This window comes from Podarcis erhardii, assembly GCF_964252035.2.
Source record: "Podarcis erhardii genome assembly, chromosome: 8".
NCBI lineage: Eukaryota > Metazoa > Chordata > Lepidosauria > Squamata > Lacertidae > Podarcis > Podarcis erhardii.
The window spans coordinates 54,312,546-54,334,386 of record NC_138499.1 but is presented as its reverse complement, the minus strand read 5'-3'; the positions used below and the strand labels follow the sequence as shown (position 1 = coordinate 54,334,386).

The 21,841-nt window shown below is 40.9% G+C and overlaps 1 protein-coding gene across 3 annotated transcripts in view; it reads left to right on the top strand.

Moving 5' to 3' along the window:
- Positions 1 to 21,841, top strand: part of RTTN (rotatin) — an 89,023-nt gene that overhangs the window by 26,705 nt on the left and 40,477 nt on the right. For all 3 annotated transcript variants that reach the window (XM_081875071.1, XM_081875070.1, XM_081875069.1), the window contains exons 22-32: positions 451 to 547; positions 2,226 to 2,294; positions 2,813 to 3,001; positions 4,102 to 4,341; positions 5,461 to 5,605; positions 6,705 to 6,859; positions 8,296 to 8,515; positions 11,151 to 11,279; positions 12,513 to 12,617; positions 15,243 to 15,401; positions 17,490 to 17,561. In XM_081875071.1, the coding sequence (XP_081731197.1) occupies positions 451 to 547; positions 2,226 to 2,294; positions 2,813 to 3,001; positions 4,102 to 4,341; positions 5,461 to 5,605; positions 6,705 to 6,859; positions 8,296 to 8,515; positions 11,151 to 11,279; positions 12,513 to 12,617; positions 15,243 to 15,401; positions 17,490 to 17,561 (1,580 nt within the window). The remainder of the gene's footprint in view (positions 1 to 450; positions 548 to 2,225; positions 2,295 to 2,812; positions 3,002 to 4,101; positions 4,342 to 5,460; positions 5,606 to 6,704; positions 6,860 to 8,295; positions 8,516 to 11,150; positions 11,280 to 12,512; positions 12,618 to 15,242; positions 15,402 to 17,489; positions 17,562 to 21,841) is intronic.

Here is a 21,841-nt window from a genome sequence, read left to right as displayed (position 1 = left end):
TCTGTCAACAATTTTGAGCTGATTCACTGTGTTCTGAGGTTGCTGATTCACTGTTGTGAACCTCAGATTAAACATCTGAATAAGTAATCAGCCCTTGGAGAAATGCTATTTCTAAATGCTGTTTCATTTTAGCATTTTCTTTCCAAAAACTTTAAAGATGTATTCATTACTTCGCCTGCAGCTATATATAATGAATTAATATTTCTACTACTTCTCGGAGATGGATTACTTTTAAAAAGCAAATCCAAACTTGGCAGTTCTACTGTAATTAGTAGTTTTAAGGCTGCAATTCTTTGCACGCTTAACAGGGAGTAAATCTTATTGAACAATGGGACTTGCTTCTGAGTAGGGATGCATGGGATTGTGTCGTCAGCAGACTTGAATATTTGTATAACCCCGTGGTCATGCTGCTTGGAGAAATATTTTTAATTCTTTTTTTTATGTTCTTAGTTTGCTTGTTATTCCAAGATTATGGTGCTGTCATGAGTGAAGCAGCAGCATTGCTTTGTCTACTACTGTTTGATGAGGCATCAAGAAAAGAGATGTGGTAGGTGGATTTAAAGTGACTGCTTTTATGCTCCTTTATTTTTCTACCAAGCAAAATACAGTGGTACCTCAGGTTACATACACTTCAAGTTACATATGCTTCAGGTTACAGACTCCGCTAACCCAGAAATAGTACCCCGGCTTAAGAACTTTGCTTCAGGATGAGAACAGAAATTGTGTTCTGGCGGTGTGGGGGCAGCAGGAGGCCCCATTAGCTAAAGTGGTGCTTCAGGTTAAGAACAGTTTCAGGTTAAGAATGGACCTCTGGAACGAATTAAGTACTTAACCCGAGGTACCACTGTATTTGTTCTCCCTGTTCCAGCAAAGTTAAATGTAAATTATAAGCAAGAACTGAGCAATATTTGACCCGTTGGTCTAATTAGGCTCATCAAGTCATGAAGATTGGCCCACCGGGCCGTTTGGGGCAAACCACATCCAGTTTATTGCACCTTATGTTTGATATGATGCCAGGTGTGGCAGAAAGGTTGAAACTTCACACTGCAGCTCTAGAGAGTCCCCTGATACTCTGAAGAAGATCTTTGAGGAGCCTAGTGGCTATAAATCGAAGACTGCAGGGAGCCACATCTCTTTGCCCTTCTGTTGGTAGGGAAGTCCTATGAGTGGAACTCTTCTCACAGGATGCTCCCGCTGGTTGGAGCTTTGTTAGCATCTAAGCCCATTAATTTTGGAAGCCTAATGCCAAGAAGTTCTCTTAAGGTTTTAGTCCATGGCCCACTAAGTATTTTGCCCAAATGAACTGAAGGTTTTGGCAGGCTTTAACCAAAATAGCCTTATAGGGTACATACAGTAGTGAGATTTTTTTAAAAGGCCATTGTAATCAATTTCAGAATTAAAACACATGCCCAATTTTTGGATCCTACACTAGCAGTTAATGCATTAACAAAGCTTTTAGTAGCTTAATACATAGTGGAGTTTGATCTCAAAGGTCAAATGCATTGTTAGGGATAATGTATTGTGAATTTTTACTGTTGGTGATACTGCACAAGCCCTTTTTGACTAATGTTTTGATTTATTAAACAATTAATGGTAAACAACTTTAGAGCCATCTAAACCAGGCATGGGCAAACTTGGCCCTCCAGATGTTTTGGGACCAAAACTCCCACCATCCCTAGCTAACAGGACCAGTGGTCAGGGATGATGGGAGTTGTAGTCCCAAAACATCTGGAGGGCCGAGGTTGCCTATGCCTGATCTAAACTTTCCATTTTTAAAGAGTATCTTATGCTCTTTTTCAGTAAAATAAATTTGTTTTTCACTTATGCACACACACACTTTCTCAAAAGGGGTTGGTATCTTTTGCTTGGTTTTCAAAAGTAAAATGTTTTAAAAGTGAATTGTTTTTTTAAAACTGCGCCCAGTGCTGCAGCTCTGCTGGTGCAATTGACTTCCATCTATGCAACAGAGCTTCCTCTCCTGCCCCCTCCAGCTCCCTGGGTGCCCTCCAAAACCAGCTCTGGAGAGTTGGGACAGTGGTAATGGGAGAAGAGTGAAGCAGCTACAATTTTGGCAGTGTGGATCAGCACACTGTGAGTTTGTTCTAAACTAAGGCCCTTGTGTCATATCACAATGCATTCCTTTAAGTGACAGGGCAGTTAATTAATTGATTAACCCATGGAGTGCTTCTTTAATACAGCTATCTTCCTTGTTTTCTTTTTCATAGGGCTGATACTTTCCCCTGTGACTCTTACAGCATTCTTCCCTTTAGTTTGCCTGTTTCTGTTGTTAGAAGGTAAGTCTCTCCTCTTTGCATCTTTAAGAAAGTTGTATCCCTGGTGTTGTGGAGTGCCTCACCAGGAAGTGCCATCAACAGACCATTTCCTAGGGAAGCCACTTCATATGCACATCATGAAAGGTGTGAATATTCTCATACTGAAGCATTCTTCAGCTGATGGAATAAGTAGCAGCAAGGTCTTTGGAGTGTATCTTCAGGAATCGCAATATGCAATTTTTGTATTCTACTCTAAGTCGCTTCTAAGCTAGGGCCTAGCAAATGATATAGGATCATTTTAACACCACAGTGTTGTGGAAGCAAAGAAGATGTGGGCCCTTCAGTTCCTTGGATAGGAGACCACAGTAGATCGTGTGTAAGACTGGGATAACATTATAACAAGAAGAAACACCTAAAGTTTCTTTTAAGCCATATACATACAGATTAACAGTTATTGCCAGAAGATTAGCAGATTTATTAAGTTTCAGATGATAAAGAACTATTTTAACTTTTGCCATATCCCCCTTCTCTCCTTAAAGGTATCATCTGCCTGTCAGAGTCAAAGCTCATCATGCTGTGAGCCCCAATTCAGTGGTGTTACCATTTCCTTGTGAACTCTGGGCCTCAAAACCAGTGTCAGACATGCTTAAAATGGCTTGGAACTTGTCTTGGTTCCATGGAGTGGATAATTTACTGAAACTCACTGATTATGAGACAGGAACCAAAGAGTAAGCTATTCACCTTCATTGAAAATTCCCTCTTGAATCCCCTCATGTGCTAGAATTTGGAGCAGGAAGACTATTTTGGGTGAAGGATTGGGTGACAACTGGAATTTTTCGGTGTCTCCTCCAGCACTGTACGGTCTTATCCTCTTTCCATTGACTGTAAATGTAAGGAGAGCAAAACTGGGTTAACTCTGGATGCTGCTTCTAGTTAGAATGTGTGATTAGTACAATGAGACTGTGGGAGTCAAAGTCAAAGTTGTGGGAAGCACATAAGTACTTAAGAAGAGCTCTGCTGGATCAGATTGTAGGCCCATGTAGCATTCTGTTCTCACAGTAGCCAACCAGTTGCCCCCGAGGAACCCCATGTGCATGACATTAGTGCAGTCGCTCTCAGTCAGCCATTAGCTCAACCAATCCTGTCTACCAGCCATCCCAACTGTCTAGCCTGCTTTTTGCATACTTTTTCCAAAGAGGGGAAATTAGTGGTAAAGTCTTCCTACAGCAGAGCCACTTGTGTTAAAAGTATGGATGGTCCCACAAATGTCGTAGGAATGTCCATTAAGGCTACGAAACGTAGAGATATAGTTCCCAAAGCTTTCCCATATCAGTTCCTTAAAGACAAGACCTCTGCCATCCAAAGGTCTCTCTACTAACACCATCGCACAACGGGATAAGTTTGGGAAATGGAAGGAGAACACTAGAGAGGCAATTGATGGGAGAAGTCACTAAGCCTGATTCCAAATCCAGTTTGATTCAGTCCTTGTAAATTAGACTTGAGATTCAGATAGAGGATGGGGGTGCTTGAGTGCTATAATTAATTATATATCCTGGGATCTCCCAAAGAAGATACTGAATACTTCCGTGAAATACTACTTTATTAATAATAGCTAATAAATGAAATGTATTTTCAGTGATAGATCTTGTATTTTGCAGACAGCCTCTTAAAACAAGACACATGCTGCCCAAAGTTTCAAATCAAGAAAAAATAATTGGATCAAAGCCAATTTGATCAGAGAAGACAAAATGTTTGTTTTGCTTCATTCAGTAGTCTCTTGTAAAAAAAGAAATCCTCAGCAATCAGCTGATTTCCTTTTTCATTTCAGATTTCCAGACACATTAAAGCTCTCCTTGGAGGATATTATTACCCTGAAGATAACTCATGCAACCAGTGGGCTGCAAGATTGTCTTAATTCCATCATTCGAGCAGTGACCCACAGGGAAGTTCGGGCCGCCATCACGAGAATGAATTTTTACATTCTGAATGACAGGCTGGCATTAATCTGCAGCAGTGGCCCTTGTGGGGCCACTTTGAAGTGCTTGGCTTGGCAAACAGCATTAAGCAGGTCAGTGTGTAAGTGCAAGGTGCATAACTGGCTACAAAGCCGCCTGTCACAGTAGATTTGGCTTTGAAAGTTTCAAAGATATCCGGACTCTTTGGAGTCCTTCTAAGCATTTGGCACTGGAATAAATATCCTTTAAAGTGATAAACCCATCTGTGTTTAGCAGCAAGCAGAGGGGGAGAGTGCTCAGATTCATAGCCTGACTAAGGATAGAATGGGACACATGCAACTGAGTCACGGTCCTCTTTCTCTGCCCATAATATCTACTATTAAAAAATAGTAATCAGCTGCCCCCACATCTGACGAATTTCCCCCAGCTAATGAATTCAGTTTCATTGGCTGCTTTCTCATCCCTGTACAGTACTAACCTAATCAGAGCCCCCAGCAGATAATCGGAGCTCAGCTTGCATTAATGGCTTGGGCTGAGCAGTGAGTGGTTTGCCCCTTTTCTCCTTCCCCCTTCAACTTTGTGCCCCTCCTGCCAGCCTGTTGGACGCAAGTAGATCCTTGGGCAGTTAGATGGTTGTTGTTGTTGGTGTCTCCAGGTCTGTCTGTCAGTGCACATAGAGGTATCTCACAGAGACAGTGGGATAGACAAAGCGGTGGGTGGTCTGCTTTCTCCTCTGCTAAACTGTCACATGGACAACATGAAATTTCGTAACTGCAGCTCATGATGAGTCAAAACGAGTTTTAACATTTTCATGCTGGCATTTCGTGCTGAGCATTTTCACTTGCCATCTGTATGTTACTGCTAGCTTTCTTCACATATCTGAGTGCATCTGTATACAGTGGTACCTCGGGTTAAGTACCCATACTTAATTCGTTCCGTAGGTCCGTTCTTAACCTGAAACTGTTCTTAACTTGAAGCACCACTTTACCTAATGGGGCCTCCTGCTGCCGCTGCGCTGCCGTAGCACGATTTCTGTTCTTATCCTGAAGCAAAGTTCTTAACCTGAAGCACTATTTCTGGGTTAGCAGAGTGTGTAACCTGAAGCGTATGTAACCTGAAGCATATGTAACCTGAGGTACCACTGTTATTCAAGCCTGAAAGATGGAATGGGGAATATCAGTCAAAGCTTATGATACACCTGTGATAATGCTAAATTCTTGCTTATACTGAAGGTTTCTTCAGGTGCTTCCAGCTTCTTCAGAGGATGAGAAACTCTTGATTGACATTGTATGTTTCCTAAACAAGTTTCTTAAGGAACAGAAGATTATGTCAGATGTAGAACATCTAAAATGGATCCTGGATGTAATCCTAAAGCATGTAAGACTCTGACTAACAACTGATTTTTTAATTGGGGAGAAGGCAGAACAATCCAACCCTCCTAATCTACTACACTGGAGGGAGTTTAGATGAGATAGAGGTGTCTGTCTTCATATACAAGGCATGTCATCAAGGGCAATGGAGCTCACCTGGCTAACAATCTGCTGGATCCTCAGCTGGTCCAGTTACCATCATATTTCCAGACTTCAATGGCACAGTTGAATTTTCTAACAAGTTACAAATGGTGACCAGTGCAGTGCTAGAGGCAAACATTTTCAGGTTTGAAAGGTGCCTGGCATCTCCAGATGAGGCTGGAAAAGATCAGGTAACAGTGGTGTGAAACGCCTCTGTGGGACACCTTGAGAATTTGCCTGCACTTGGCTGGAGGGACCAATAGTCTGACTTGGTCTAAGGCAACTTATTTCATTCATTTGGTTCAAACAGCAGGAAAGAGAGAAGCTCAGTAGCAGATGATGTGCCTTTGCTCACCTGGCTTCCCTTTGCTCTGCTGGTAAGGAATATAGGAACTGGTGAGGAGCTTGGATGTTGCAGGTACAGCAGCAAAGACATTCTCTTGCTCAGGCTGCACAATCGTATTCTACAAAACAGTCCCAACACAGATACAAATTAGGGGACAGTGTTCATATGCCGAGCAACAAAATGTTGCAGTTTTAAGTTCTGGGGAAATATGATATGTGTACTATAGAATTGGCAAGATACTTGAACATCTTGCAGTGAATGAGTAACAGATAAGTTTTTATATCATAAAAAGATCTTCCCCCCCCCAAAAAAATAAGATACCTGTTGTGTCGGGAAAGTGATATCCCTAGAAGCTGTTCCAGGTGATAAGCCACTCTAATCCTTTCTGTCTGTGCCAGGAGTCTTGCCACCATCTAGTTATTTGAAATTTATGCCTTACTGGAAATGGAACAACTTTAATTATTCCTCAGTTTGTTTTGGACAGTTCATTATCACTATTTTCTTTAGGTAAAACATAGTTTGAAATGCTCCTCTGTATGACAGTCTGATTCCCCAGCTCTGGTGGAGAATAAATAATGAAATACCTGCTCTGATAACATTTCACTGATCTTCTCTGCAGAATCCAAAGTCTCTACTCGATCTTGTAGTGCAGCCAGAATCCCAGCAACAAGATGAAATAGATGACCTAAAGACTGCTGTCAGGCAACAATTGCAGAAAGAATTGATTGCTTTCTTGAATACACTTCTGCTCAGCTTCATGTCCGCTACCGACAGGTACAGCATAAAAGAGTTATCCATAAGACATTTTATTCTTAAAAATATTGTTGCTATATAGCATGGAGAGGTAGTTTAATATATCAGGTGTTGGTCATGCTGCATGGAATGTGATTCCCACCCCCCCACACACATTTGGTTTCTTTTTCCAAAATTCTGTTAGCGCCAGCTTTCATTTTTACTGGAAAGTTACATGTTTGTGAAGAAGAGTATTTGACATTCATGCAGGATCCACCTTGACCTGTTGAGATGCTTGGGATGTGGGGGGCAGAAGAGACCCCAAAGCATTTTATGAAATGTGCAGTCACTTCACAGGGCCAGCTGGGCCTAAGTACTGACCTGCATGAACTGGGAGTGACCCCTAAAACACATCCAACACATTTCTGCTGCTGCTGCCTGCCTGATTTCTGCTTTGGATTTACTTTATTTTGGTTCTCCATCAAGGTCCATTAGACTGGCAGGTATCATTTCAGTGGTGACCCCACTTGAAGCAGCCCTGATTTATTTTTTTTTCCTGTTTAGCTTTGTGTTGTGCTGACTTTTAATGTATGCTGGTTGTTTGCTACTGCTGCTTTTATTATTTCTGTTCTGTTTTGATTCTTTGTAAGCCATATTTTGAGGGTTTCTCACACTGAAGAGCAAGGTATATCTTTGTTACATAAATAAGTTTTGTCAGCTGTTTCTGATCTTTCCATTGTCAGCTGTTTCTGATCTTTCCATTGAGGAACCCTGGGGCTCTCTGGAACACAGGTTAAAAACTGTTGGCCTGAACTGATGATTTAGGGGCCAGAGCTTTGATGAAAAGGAAGAAAGACTTTTTGAACTTGGCCAATATGTTTGCAGTCAACTGCATCCCTTAAGGCTCACAGGCAGGATGATGTCCTGACGAAACTGTAGATTGGACAGTAAGGTGCCTGCTCATGACTATTAGAAGGAAGAGCGCGCCAATGTGTTGGCTTGTAATATTCTTGTAGCAGTTAAGCACCTTCTGCTTGAATGCAAGCTACAGAACTCTTGTTTTGTGGCAGATAGGTTAATCTGTCTGCTTTGTCTCCTCTTCTCCCACTGTTTGCAAGTAGGAGTTATTATTTGTGAATCAGTACATACATTACTTAATGCCAAGGCTGAAGCTCTGGAGATTCTACAGCCATGTATTGGCTGGACATCTCTCCAGCTTCTTCAAGCATTTTCTCAGTTATAGTGAGGTCCCTGTTATATCCAGCAACATAAAATGCCACAATATGGTGAGGCTTCCAAATTCTGCCACCATTCGTATCTACCTCCTTTGCATGCCCCCTTTCTTCTTCTAGTACATTAGTGTATCTGAACTTAAATTATATGAACTATAGATTTAAACAGGCACTGTTGCTATCCAGTGAGTAAACTAATTAATTAATATATAATGCTAAAACCTTGAATCTTACATTTCATTACAGGAAAGACCTAGAGCTTACTGGCTATTTCCGAACAGAACTCGCTCTTAAACTTCTGCAGTATTTACGAGTAACAGATGCCCCCCATTTCTATGGATTACCTTCTCTGGAAAGAACATTAAGAGGCATGGTTCATGTCACTGCACTCCCAGGCTGGAGTTCGTACTCTGTTACAATGGAGCCATTCGCCATTTGTAAGAAATACTTAGCAGGGCTTCTTGAGGTTAGTGAATTATGAATACAGATCTCAATGCGACCAGTAAGCAGTATGCAGTGGGTTGGATCCATAATGCCCTTTCCACAAATGGAAGGGCTGCTTCTGTTTGTGGTAGCAAGTAAGATCCAGTAGATGCTCCCACTCAAGGAAGAAGAGGAGGTGATTTTTCTAGCCACTTCCTACGCCATTCTGATGCATCCTCCAGTCCTTCAGAGCAGCTTTTCTGGAAGCTCAAGAGGAAGGATTGATTTTATGACCAACACCCCCCTCCTCAACGCATGTTCAGTGGGTTTACGCTGTAAGCAGAGTTTTGCTCACAGGAAGTATGGATCCAAGCCTATGCATTAACGTCTATTTTTATTTTATTTTTTACTAATGGATATGAAACTTCTAAAAATACTGTTATATAATCAAGGCTTATAATGATTACACAGGAGGCTGCTGCTTTGTTCCTTTGGAAGCAATAAATCCCTGGCACAGGATCATGGGTTATTTTCTTCCCCATGAAACTCCCCACACTGTAAAGCTATTGGGAAAGTATGTGTTTATTCAAAAAGGCATCAGTGCAGCAAGTATTGCAAGATAAGATGTAGAACTTGAGGAAGTGGGGCTAGGGAGAAAAACCACAGAATGGACTGTGAACTCTTGGCAGGAAAGATACCAACAGGCAAGGAAGTTTTGCAAGCTAGAAGAACTACAATTGCCATCACCCACCTGCTCACCCACAAACAGCACTGATGGGACAACTTTTGAATGAACTCGTATATATTGACATTTGTTGTTTAGTCATTTAGTTGTGTCCGACTCTTCGTGACCCTATGGACCAGAGCACGCCAGGCACTCCTGTCTTCCACTGCCTGGTCAAACTCATGCTGGTGGCTTCGAGAACACTGTCCAACCATCTCGTCCTCTGTCATCCCCTTCTCCTTGTGCCCTCCATCTTTCCCAACATCAGGGTCTTTTCCAAGGAGTCTTCTCTTCTCATGAGGTGGCCAAAGTATTGGAGCCTCAGCTTCAGGATCTGTCATTCCAGTGAGCACTCAGGGCTGATTTCCTTCAGAATGGATAGGTTCTTCTTGCAGTCCATATTGACATACTGTTCAGCAAAGAATATTTCATTTCATTATACAATAAAGCTGTTAGGCTGCATTTGAAAGATGATAGATAAACCCATGGATAAGAAGCAATAAAAGCTGGTTGTAGCTTCCTTTTGATGTCTTTTTTCCACAGCAGTTCTTCTGGCATTTAAAGCTAGGCAGAAGTTTGTAAGTAATGCAGTAGAATAAAGCATGTGGGCTTCCTTAATCTTTTAGGTCTCCAAACTCTTTTGGAGGTTTTCATTATGAAGCAAGAGTGTCTTTAGGGCAGAAATGTTGCCATTACTGTCATTATGTAACAAACATGTTAATGTTTTTTGATAATGTGTTGTGGTGAAATGGGGAAGAAGTGGGAGTTTAAATCTGATTTTGGATTCTATGTCACTTAGATGTATAACTATTATTTCATAGACTTCTGCTTTTCTTTCTAAATTCAGCTCTTAAAATGTCATTGTTGGCTAATAACAGGGCTGTTTCTAGAAAGGGCTGGCCTTTTACGTAATTGTTAGCACCGAACGGAGTGCAGATGTGGAAGTACTGCTGATGGCTGATTACATAAATTAAAAATGGGATGGGATGCCGTGATGCATTTCTAATTGGTGACTAAATCAGATGAGATCTCAATGTAGAGTGGCTTCTGAAATTGGAGCCATTTAATTGAGGAGGTTTTTTTTTGGTCTGCTTTGTATTTCTTTCAAAGAAAGCTAGTAGCTCTTACACAGCTTCCCATCTGAAATGGTCACTGAACAGATGGTGACTGCTTCTGATTTTGTACTACAGGCTTTTAGCCTCTTTAAAAGCAAATTTGTGTGTTTACTTTGCATATCCCCAAAATGACAAAATTAATGAGCGTCTCTGTATTATATTTGTACAATCCACAAATAGTCTAAAAATTATTGAAACCATAAATTACTTAGTTCAGTGTGTGTGATGCCGAGCTAGAAATGAAACAACAGGATTTTGTCATGAAAATAACCTTCTAGTCTCTTGCCAAAGTATCTAGCCAAGAAGCAATATCAAACTTCTCATAAGAAATATAGATTTGAAGTGCAGTACTGTACTCCTACACTAAATGTATGTAGTTCACTCTTCCCGTAACTAGCAACAGAATTGTAGTCTTTATCTTGCCAGAACCTTACATACTGCTTCATTATGTTTGTGCCCGAGACAGCCATAGATATCGTAATATTATCTGACTTAGGTAATAGATTTCCCCACCCCCTGCATATGCTGCCCTTACTTTGTTACAGTTTTGCTTCTTTTGTAGAGACTTGTTGAATGTAATAGTAAGATGGGGGAATTACCGATCCAGAAGAAAGAGATAGATGACATAAGGTGTGAACGAGAGTTGCTTGACACAGGAACAGGATTTAGAAATGTCTGCTTATAAAACTGCTCTTGAAAACGGCATGGGAAAGTGTCTATTTAGTGAAGTTAAAAACCTGTTGTCTTTGTGGGTGCCATTGACTCACATCTGCAATTCGGCTTACATACATCAGAATGTAGTTTGCGGTTAAGCTGCCGTTCTGTGTTTTTCTTTCCAGGTCATCTCATCTTTTTATGTCGAATGGGGAGGAAATGCCATGTCTTTCATGGGGAAAGGTGTCACAAAGAGTGCTATCCTTTGTTTGCTTCACTTGTCCCATGAAATGATGTCTCAGGCTCCAAATGCGGTAAGAGGAATAACAGCGACCCTTGTCTCTTAGCTTAAGCTACTCGGATAACGTGCAGTTACTGACAGTTCTAATTAGCTGTCAACTCTGTGCACCACTAGTACTCTGTGATAGCGGATTTGCATTTCAATGGGTGCATTTGTTATTGGGGTCCTTGGTAAACAATTGTAAGTCTGCGTGTTAACACGAGCACCGTGATCAACCTTTGCTTCTTCAAGCTGTACACAAGTGCGTTCATGGAACAAAAAACCGTCCTTAGTTTCCAGACAGGAATGTGTTGCTGCAGTAGCATCCAGGTGAGACCATAACGGTTGTAGGGAGGAGAGAATCAGTGTGTTAAAAATGTTTTTCAGAAGAGGGTTTGATTATATACTTGGTGATATTAATATTCATTTATAGAATGTGGGGCACAACTTGTTTAATATATGTAGTTTATGTGTTCTTTGCCCTATACTAAAATCCACTGGAGTGGAAGTAGGAAAGGGTAAACCTTGGAAACTAGTACAGGGTTTCCCAAACTTGGGTCTCCAGCTGTTTTTGGACTACAACTCCCATCATCCCTAGCTGGCAGGACCAGTGGTCAGGAATGAAGGGAAATGTAGTCCAAAAACAGCTGTAAACCCAAGTTTGGGAAACCCTGGTGTTTCCCAACCCCTACATGGCCTGGTAGGGGTCTAGCTCCTCAACCCCCCAAGAAATAAATATTGAGATTCCAATTAAGACTTGGAATAAATAACATGAAAATTGTTTCCCTCTGCAATGTCACTCCTATATTGGAGGAAGTTAGGCTAGAGGAGCTGAGCATTTCAGCTCCTTGCAATTTTCTACTCTTCCCTTGGCATGAAATTGTGTTTCCAATCTAGTCTGTTCAGCAGTGACTTGCAGCCAGAGCAGCTCAAATGACTCTCGGCATTCATGTGGCTCAGACAGGTTTAAACTTTGAATAGGTAGTCGTATGTTAAATGAAAATTCTGCATTGTAACCAACAAGTTGCAATTGAGGACTATTTATTTAATTTCCTTCCAAGATATCATTACCAGATTACACATGGCCTTACTGTGCCTTATGGTGCCCTTACCATTGGGATAGAGTGTCCTGTATTTGCTCCTTATTGTAGGTAGTACCTTAAAAGTGTACACTAATGCACAATTTTAAATGCTGGAATAAATAATGACTAGATTGTGTTATACGAAGGCTACCTTAAGGTTAAGGATTCATCTGTTTATCTTTTAGGACTGGATACCTCTCTGGTTCTTGCCATATAACAGCGAAGAACAAGTTGTTTCTCGGCAAGGCTTGGCTTGGCTGATTCCATTATGGGTAGACAGAGATCCAGAGGTCAGTAAAACCCTCACTCTTGGAATTGTTGCTTCGTGCTTGCAATACAACAAATATGATGATGTTGTCCAATCCGCACAAGGTCAATTCTGCATTTTTCATGGCAAGGGCACCGTTGCTGCCTGTCAAGTTTGAGCAGCCAACTTTCCTCCCAACCTTGGAGGTGTGGAGGCAGATGAAGATTGTCCCAGCAGTTCTGTGGTGATTTAGCGGATGCTCAGTACAGAGTGAAATGCTCTACCCTCTGGAATCATAAGAGCCCTGGCAGGGAAGATGTATTGCGCTGTGCTAAAATTGGGAGAAAATTCTGTGCATTGCTTCCACTGGAGTACAAGTAGTGTTGTACCCATCCTGCTTTGTCTCATGTCCAACTCTCCTCCTGTATAGCAGGGGGTAGGGAAACTGATTTCCGTCAAGGACGACATTCAAACCATTTACTTTCCCCCCACTATCCTTCTCTCCCTCTGGATTCCTCCCACCTGAAGGTTGGGGTGACTGTTTGGGGACTGGAATTACTTTGTGGTTTCAACGTGAACTGTTATACTAGGAAGCTGACACCAAGGAGCTTCACAACCAGTTGTACACACACCTGTACTACAGCAGGTCTCCCAAGTCCCACTTGTAAAGATGCCCAAAGGACTTGACTGAATAATTGCAACATGTTGACAAGCTGTATTATGGCATCTGTCAGTATTAATGAACACTGTATGCAAACTTGTTAATTGTACACAGCTAATAGTTAACTCATATAAGCTTTCTTTCATCCTCTGGCACCTGTAGTATTTTTGATGCGGCTTTTGGCGCTTAACAAATTGCTCAACCCTGGAGGATAACAACAATGGGTAATGAAGGCTAAAGGCTGTACATTTTGCTTCTTGAAACATTTGTCCCCTGGATAAATTGAACATGGGAGAAAAGGGAGATGACAGCAGAGGAAAATATCAATTTTTCATAGCAATATAAAGTGGGGAGGGCAGAGGTGAAATAATTTCTTCCGTTCCAACAGTACCTTAGCTACTTATAAACTAAGTTGGCATTCAAGAGAATAGCTGCTGTTAACAGCTTCTTTTGCCTTTCAGTGCAAGGATCAATATGAGAAACATGAACTGCAGAACAAAAGCCTCTTTCACCTTTTCTGCTGTAATACATTGCCTATTCCTGCCAAAAGGAATTTTGCATATTTTGCTGCAGTATAAGCCAGCCACCTCTCGCAGATGGCAGTGTCATTGTTCACCTTAAGGGGCTCCTCATCCATTCTTCCTAAGCATAGTAATCTCCTGTTTGCGGGAAGAAAAACCAGGCGTTCCATTTTCTTACACATAGCAGTGCATCTATGCATCCACAGTTGTTCAGTTTTTCTACCCCCCTCAAAAAAAAAAAAAAAAAGGAAACCCTGAAATTCTGTTGAAATAATGATGATGATGATGATGATGATGATGATAATTTTATTATTTCTACCCCGCCCTTCTGGCTGGGTTTCCCCAGCCACTCTGGGCAGCTTTCAACAGAACTTTAAAAACAGAATAATACTTAAAACATTAAAAACTTCCCTAAAGAGGGCTGCCTTCAGATGTCTTCTAAAAGTGGGATAGTTGTTTATTTGCTTGACATCTGATGGGAGGGCGTTCCACAGGGCGGGTGCCACTACCGAGAAGGCCCTTTGCCTGCTTCCCTGTAACCTCACTTCTCACAGTGAGGGAACCACCAGAAGGCCCTTGGCGCTGGACCTAGATCTGGGCTGAGTGATGGGGGTGGAGATGCCCATCTGGTAAAACATCTGAGAGCTTTGTTTTGAGCAGTTCTGTTCTTAGAATTCTTGGCAGGTTTTGGGGTGGGGATGGTACAAGTTAGCATTAGGGCTTAAATCAGGGTCGCCAACCTTTTGAGGCTCATGGGTGCATTTGCAAACTGGGGAAACTCATGGACACTGCACATGCACAACAGTGAAACAACAGACACCATGGCATATTCTGTTGGCTACAAGAGGATTCTGCTCTCAAATGTAATTTCAGCAGAGGAAGGGGTGGGAACCTCAAGGGCACCATAAAATGTATCCATGGGCATATTGGATGCTATGCTAGAATGATTATTTAAAATATAATTGGACAGTAGTCACTGCTCAGCAGTTTCTTGAATGAAGGGTGCTATCTTTCCTTCTTGATCTCAGAATAATTCAGTCAAGAAACAGATTTCCCCCCATGCTATTTTAACAATAGTATGGAGGAAAAGGAAGACAAAGGTGTGGGTTGTTGTTGTTTTTTTATTAGTCTTACCGATTCAGTAAATGAATGAATGGTTTTCTGTTCACCTTACATGCTTTACTATTACTGTATCGAACATTACCATATTGTACCTTTTAAAACTTTGCTTGTCCTAAATACTTTTATGAGCGAGTTTTACCTTTCCATAAACTGTTAGGTCTTTGTGACCTAACTTTTTATTAAAAATATTCCATAACAGCCTTGAGGCAAAACGTTTTAAAACCAGATTATTGGTTTTAAGAATCAATTTGCAGTTTTTCAATAAACTTCTAAATGGTGGGGAACGTGGTCTAAAATGCAATGTGGAAGTTAGAGAAAAGTTGGATTTTAATGTGTAAATGGTTTTGATTTTCGTTAATTCTAGGTAAAGTTCACATCCCTCGCCATAGGATCAGCACTTACATCCCTCGAAGTAGGCTGCTTCGCATTGGCTGAAAGCTGCCAGAACATATCAGGAGGCTTGTGGGGAACGGTGATTAACATCCTGCTGGACCAGTCTGAATGCAGCATGGTCCGAAGAGAGGTATGTAAATTCTGTTCCCTGTAAAAATGTTTTTTTTTAATAGTTCTCTCAAGTTCTCTTACAGCACACTCCTTTAGGTGTCTACTCAAAAGTGAGTCTCATTGAGTTCAATAGCACTTAGTCTAAGCTAAGTGGATACAAGGTTGCAATCATTTATGTCACTTTCTTGGAACAAGCACTACTTGACTTGTTCTGTAATTTTCTTATTGTGGAAACTTCCAGATAACTTTGACGTGCTTGTAAAATTGCATGGAATCCAATAAATGTGTATCATCTCTCCCTTCACACTCCGCATTTGAGCCTGTCTATTGAGTACTGAAGATTATGAGGAGGAGGAAGAAATACCCAACATCAGCAAAACCAGATTGCGTACACAGATATTTTCTGCTTTTGTCATCTGAAACCTAGATACAATTTAGGTGAAACTAGGGCAGGATCACACTTGTTTGAACAGTTCTCCCTCTGTCAGTGTCATGGTCCACCCTGGGCGCTCTGATTCTGATTCTGATCTGGAGCACTTGAGGATGGGGAGTCAGAAGGGAAGAGGGGTGCAGCAGAGCCTGCTTGATGAAGCACCCCCACCCTGCACCCAGAATTCAAAGGAGGGAGACCCAGGGGCTGCCCCTTCCCAGACTGTGGAGGATGATGGAGGAGCAGAGTTCAGACTTCTGTAACAGAATAGTTCCAAAGATCTCTCCCAAGGAGAGATGGCACATCAAAAGTGGAGACTCATCTCTCTCAATGAAGGGAGGATGGCATGCTTGCAGGTAAGTTGCACAAGTAGCTGATCCTTCTCCACCTCTGTTTAAAGCTTGGCAGGAAGATGGGGAAACTATTCATCCACCCTATAAGAGCACCAGGGCTAGATTCTGCTCTTTCGTAGATGCAAAATTTGTTTTGTTGGACTGCCATAATAAAAGTTTACTTCTCTATGTACAAGTAAACACCTCTGTTGCCTGGTTTTGGACGGGGGCCAGGACAGCCTTGTTCAACCCCTTTGAAGTACAATCTTGCATAGTGTTGGTTCTCTTTCTGAGAGACCATCGTTCTAACACTATGTAGAGTGTATCTAGGTATGCCAAGGCAAAGTGGTAGAAAGCGTGCTTTGTTTGGGTGTGCCTGGAAGCAGTGACTAAAATTACCATGTCCCCTGATTGGCTTAAGACACTTCATAGAGTTGTATTCAGTGTAGCTGCTGTAGCACTATGGTGAACATATGGAATGATGAATCTTTCTCACTCCTCTCCTCCTCCCACCCCACTCCCCTAAATCTCTTATGGGGGTTCTCCCAGCCCTCTGGAGTATATCTGGGGATGCTGTGGGGCACACACAGGAGGAAAGGGGTTAGTTGAATATCACCTATAACCTACATTGATGGTCACTTCAAAACAGGTCAGTTGAATCCCAAACTCAGTTCAGTTTTGCTCTTTTTAAAAAAAGGATTTCCTCATTCCTGCTGTTATAATGGCATTTTTAGATATGTCAGGTAGAATTTATTATGCTGAATGTTTCGGCGTTTTCTTTTTTAAATTTCGTTAAAGAAGCTCTTCAGCTATTGGTCACACTTCTTTATTTTGTGATTCAAAGCAGACATTCTCACTGAAACGTAGAGGAACAAACATGAGTTCTCTTAATTCTTCCCAACACAGTGGAAGCCTACTGTTTCTGCACTATGTAAACAAACAAGGTTAGACATGATAGAAAAGAAAGTGATACACAGAAATCAATTTTCAGAAAATCTTAGCAGTTAAAATTATACTAAAAATAAGTCAAATACATGTAGTTGTGTATTTTCTGTGTAATGGATGTTTCAGCTATTCATGCTTTGTCCTCAGTGAAAATTTATCCTAAAAATAAAATGGCACTTCCCCTCCCTCAACTTGACAAGACAGCATAACATTTGATTTTTTAAAATGACTCACTGAGTAATCAAAATCCAAATAGCTTCTGAATTCCTTAAAATAGAAGGTGAAAGTGGCCTGAACATTACTTTTGATGATAATAGTGTATATCTGAAACAGCCTTATTGTCTTCAATTATTTAGCTGCAGCCAGGTGGCACTGTTGATGTTTGATTTTTCTTTTGCAGGCTGCATTTATTCTTCAGAATCTTTTGGTGATTCCACTGCCCACTGAAGAGGTTAAAGACTCTATTTGGCAGGTGACTAGTTGACTTGATGAATTTCCATTACTCATCAATATAATTGCGTCCAATATTTTATATCCTTGTTAGAGGAAAGAAAAGGGTACAAGCTGCTTTAGATGTACTTTAGAAGTGAAAATAATGAACATTCTTACCCTGTTTTCAGTAAAGATTGGGACAAGCAAAACAATTCTTCCCCCAACATTCTTTCTGTACTGGATAAAACCAAAATATCATCGTTCTCAAATTATTCTAGCCTTACAGAGTGGACTTGCAACTTAACCTAGGGCTTCAGCTAGTTAAAGAACACTGCCAATTTCACTTGCTTTTAATTTGAGGGATGTGTTTAATCTTTTTCCCCATTACCATAATGGGATCAAAGTGTGTGACTTATGTTTGGAGAGATGATGGATGTAATTTGTTGATGCATTTTATTTTACAATATTTGTTTTTCAACTATGATGGTTTTAAGAGTTGTTCACAACAGCAAAGTCTGATGTGTTGGTTGATGATACTGCCCTCACAATTACCCTGAACCAATAAGGTGCATGCAAACATTGGAAAAAAATGTTTCTGGAATATTGCTGTCCTGCTTGTCTGAGAGAATTCCTGAGATGAGAGAAACAAGTGTCCTCTTTAAAGCTGACTGCAGAATACCAGGTGCCATCGTGGGCTCAAATGATGGTGCCATGTGGCTCCTGCCTCTTCCTCCTTCAAAGTCAGAGGCAGAAAATGGGAGCTACTATGGAAGAGGAATTGTTTGGAACCCTTTTCTTAGATCACCGGATGTTGTTGCTCTGAGCCATGGGTAGGCAAACTAAGACCCAGGGGCCGGATCCAGCCCAATCTTCTAAATCCGGCCTGCAGACAGTCTGGGAATCAGCGTGTTTTTACATGAGTAGAATGTGTGCTTTTATTTAAAATGCGTCTCTGGGTTATTTGTGGAGCATAGGAATTCGTTCATTTTATTTTCAACATATAGTCCGGCCCCTCACAAGGTCTGAGGGACAGTGGACCGGCCCCCTGCCAAAAAAGTTTGCTGACCCCTGCGAGTCTGAGCAGATGGCGCCAGCTATTCCCAGCCCTTGTCACTGTGGGCATTAACTCTTGTGGGGCATCTTGGGGGAGGAGGTCTCAGTCCGCTCCTCAGCCCTCTTGCTATTGTTGCTGCCTCACCAGCCTCTTCAGCAGCAGCTGTGGGAAGAATGGGACTCAGTCGGAAATAGAACACCCTATTTTTGGTCTCCCTGGGGCGGGACTTCCTCACATGGGCTGATGGCCAGCAGTTGTCTCTCCTGGCAATGCTCCCCTCAAAGGTAGTGGTAGCAAAGGGAAGCAGGAATTTACAGGTACTCGATGTACTAAAGAGCTTTTGGAATAATTGACTTTAAAGCATCCCTATATAGCAGCTCCAGGGACCCAGAAAGATTAGTTTGGGAAATGAAATTCCTGTTTGTAGGAGGGAACGATGCCAGCACGGATTAGTACAGAAAAAAATTGGTAAACTGCCTATTTGAGCTTGTCAGTTCTTTTGAAGCTGCATCTTAAAGCGTTTTTAATAGGTTTGTGAAATACCTTTTAAACATTTTGTGAATGCTTTTAAAAAGAACTGTTTCAATAGTAAATGTATCCTTTTGATTATTTTTTTTTAAATGGATTGGATTCAAATAACCACGAGCAGAAAGGAAATAGCCACTGGCAGTGTGGTCTACCAGCACTTGGTCAGGCACTAATAACACTTTTCACAGCTTTGCAAGACCCACACAAGTAGAAGAGGGACATCTTTGGGTTTCATTTCATCCTCACTTGGTGCTTTAAAATAAATGTAAAATAATCCTCCTGTGAGCAGGAGATATCAAGCCCTAGCCTTAAAATGGATGCTAAGTTCAAACACTTCTCTGTGGCCTAGATACTGTTGTGTGGCTTAGCCAAGGCAGGAGGATAAACTTGGCAGGAGTTATTTAGAACCTATTTCCCCGGGAGTTTCTTGCAACAAGCAGACCACTCTCCGTCTTGTACAGTAGATCCATAATTAGGTGAATTGTATCTCTAGAACCTACTTGTTCTGGCAGAGTGAAGATAGATATTATTTTAACATTGAAAGAAGATCAGTACAGTTCTGAAAACCTATATTAAATACCTCCATTGGATACTATGGAACTGACATAGGTTTTTCTTTAATGGAGTTCCAATTGCAGAAAAAGGAAGAAGAACCATCATCAACAAAAGCGAGTTTTCCGGGAGCAAATAATTCATGCAGTTAATGAATTTGGGGGGTTTTTTTATGGTCCAGAGCTGACTTTAAGCATATTTTTGACAGCAGGTTAAGACCTTCCCAGGCATTTGATGGAGTGTAATGAGTTATCCTGGCTTATTTTTTTTTTTTTAAATAATTTTTATTAATTTTACAACATAAACAAAAAACAGACAAACATAACACGACTTCCCCAAACCTCCCCTTCACTGCATCCTTATTTTAAAATTTTTTAGCAATCCTTCATCCCTTTTTATATTTAATTCTCTTTAAAGCTTTTTTTAAATTTCAATTTTTACAGCTGTAATTCTTTATATCCAATCCCTTGACATCTTAACATTCCAAAATTTTACAACAATTTTTAAGATAGATTTTGAATTTTTTCCAGTCTTCTTCCACTGTCTCTCTCCTCTGGTCACGGATTCTGCCGGTCATCTCTGCCAGTCCCATAAATTCAGTCACCTTGGTCTGCCATTCTTCCAGAGTAGGTACTTCTTTAGTCTTCCAATACTTCGCCAAAAGAATTCTTGCTGCTGTTGTTGCGTACATAAAGAATGTTCTATCTTTCTTTGGAACCATTTGGCCTACCATGCCCAAGAGAAAAGCCTCTGGTTTCTTTATAAATGTCCACTTAAGGATTTTCTTAATTTCATTATAGATCATTTCCCAGTAGGCCTTAATCTTCGGGCAGGTCCACCAAAGATGATAAAAAGTTCCTTCGCATTCATTACACTTCCAGCAATTGTTATTGGGCAGATGATATATCTTTGCAAGCTTGACTGGGGTCATGTACCACCTATAGATCATTTTCATTATATTCTCTTTCAAGGCACTACATGCCGTAAATTTAATACCTGTGGTCCATAACTGCTCCCAGTCAGCAAACATAATATCATGACCAACATCTTGTGCCCACTTAATCATAGCTGATTTAACCGTTTCATCCTGTGTGTTCCATTTTAGCAGCAAATTATACATTCTAGACAAATTCTTAGTATTGGGTTCTAGCAATTCTGTTTCTAACTTTGACCTCTCCTTCTGAAATCCTAGTTTCCTGTCCTGCTTAAAGGTTTCATTAATCTGGTAATAATGTAACCAGTCTCGGACTTTAGGTTTCAATTTCTCAAAACTCTGTAGTTTCAGGTTTTCACCATCATATTCTATAATTTCACAATATTTTGGCCAATCTGAGTCCATGTTCAGTCTTTTTACCGCCTTGGCTTCCATTGGTGACAACCACCTGGGGGTTTTACTCTCTAACAAATCTTTATATCGATTCCATACATTATACAGTGCTTTCCTGACAATATGGTTTTTAAAGTTTCTATGTACCTTTACCTTGTCATACCATAAATATGCATGCCAACCAAAGTTATTATCATAACCTTCCAGATCCAGAATATCTGTATTCTCAAGAAGTAGCCATGGTGAGTTATCCTGGCTTAAGACTGCTGATGTTTTTGCCATTTGCTATTCTTGATGTAATTCTATTTTTTGTTAGTGCATCAATTATTGCTGTTTTTAAGTGTATTTTTATTCTGTTTGTAGGTTGCCTAGAGACTTTTTTATATTAGGTGACATCTGAATAATAGAAATAATATATTTTAATATACATTCTATTTATAGCATTGTAGCTTGTCTAATATAACCAATTAACTTGATTGTACAGAAAAGTTCACGTGTTCAGTGGCTTGGATCCTAAGATAAGGGAATATGGCAAAGTGCCTGGAAGGTGCCCCTACCTGATTTTGGATTAGTCTTCTTTCCTGCCAGCAGCTCCCTGCACTCCACTTTGTCCAGAAGGCCCCTCTGATACGTCAGGAGCTGCAGGGAGGAGAAGTGGATGGAAAACTCCTTCCATGAACTTTACGTTCACTTATCTTGGGATCCAAGCTGCTGGGAAGTTGGAAGACATTGGCAGGATCAAATGCATTGCAGAGTCTCTGTTGGATTCCTTCTCTAATGCTACTTTGCTCTCTTTCGTGGGGATGATCCCTACAATCAGTGTACAACCTCAATATACTCAGTGAACACTGTTTGTCAT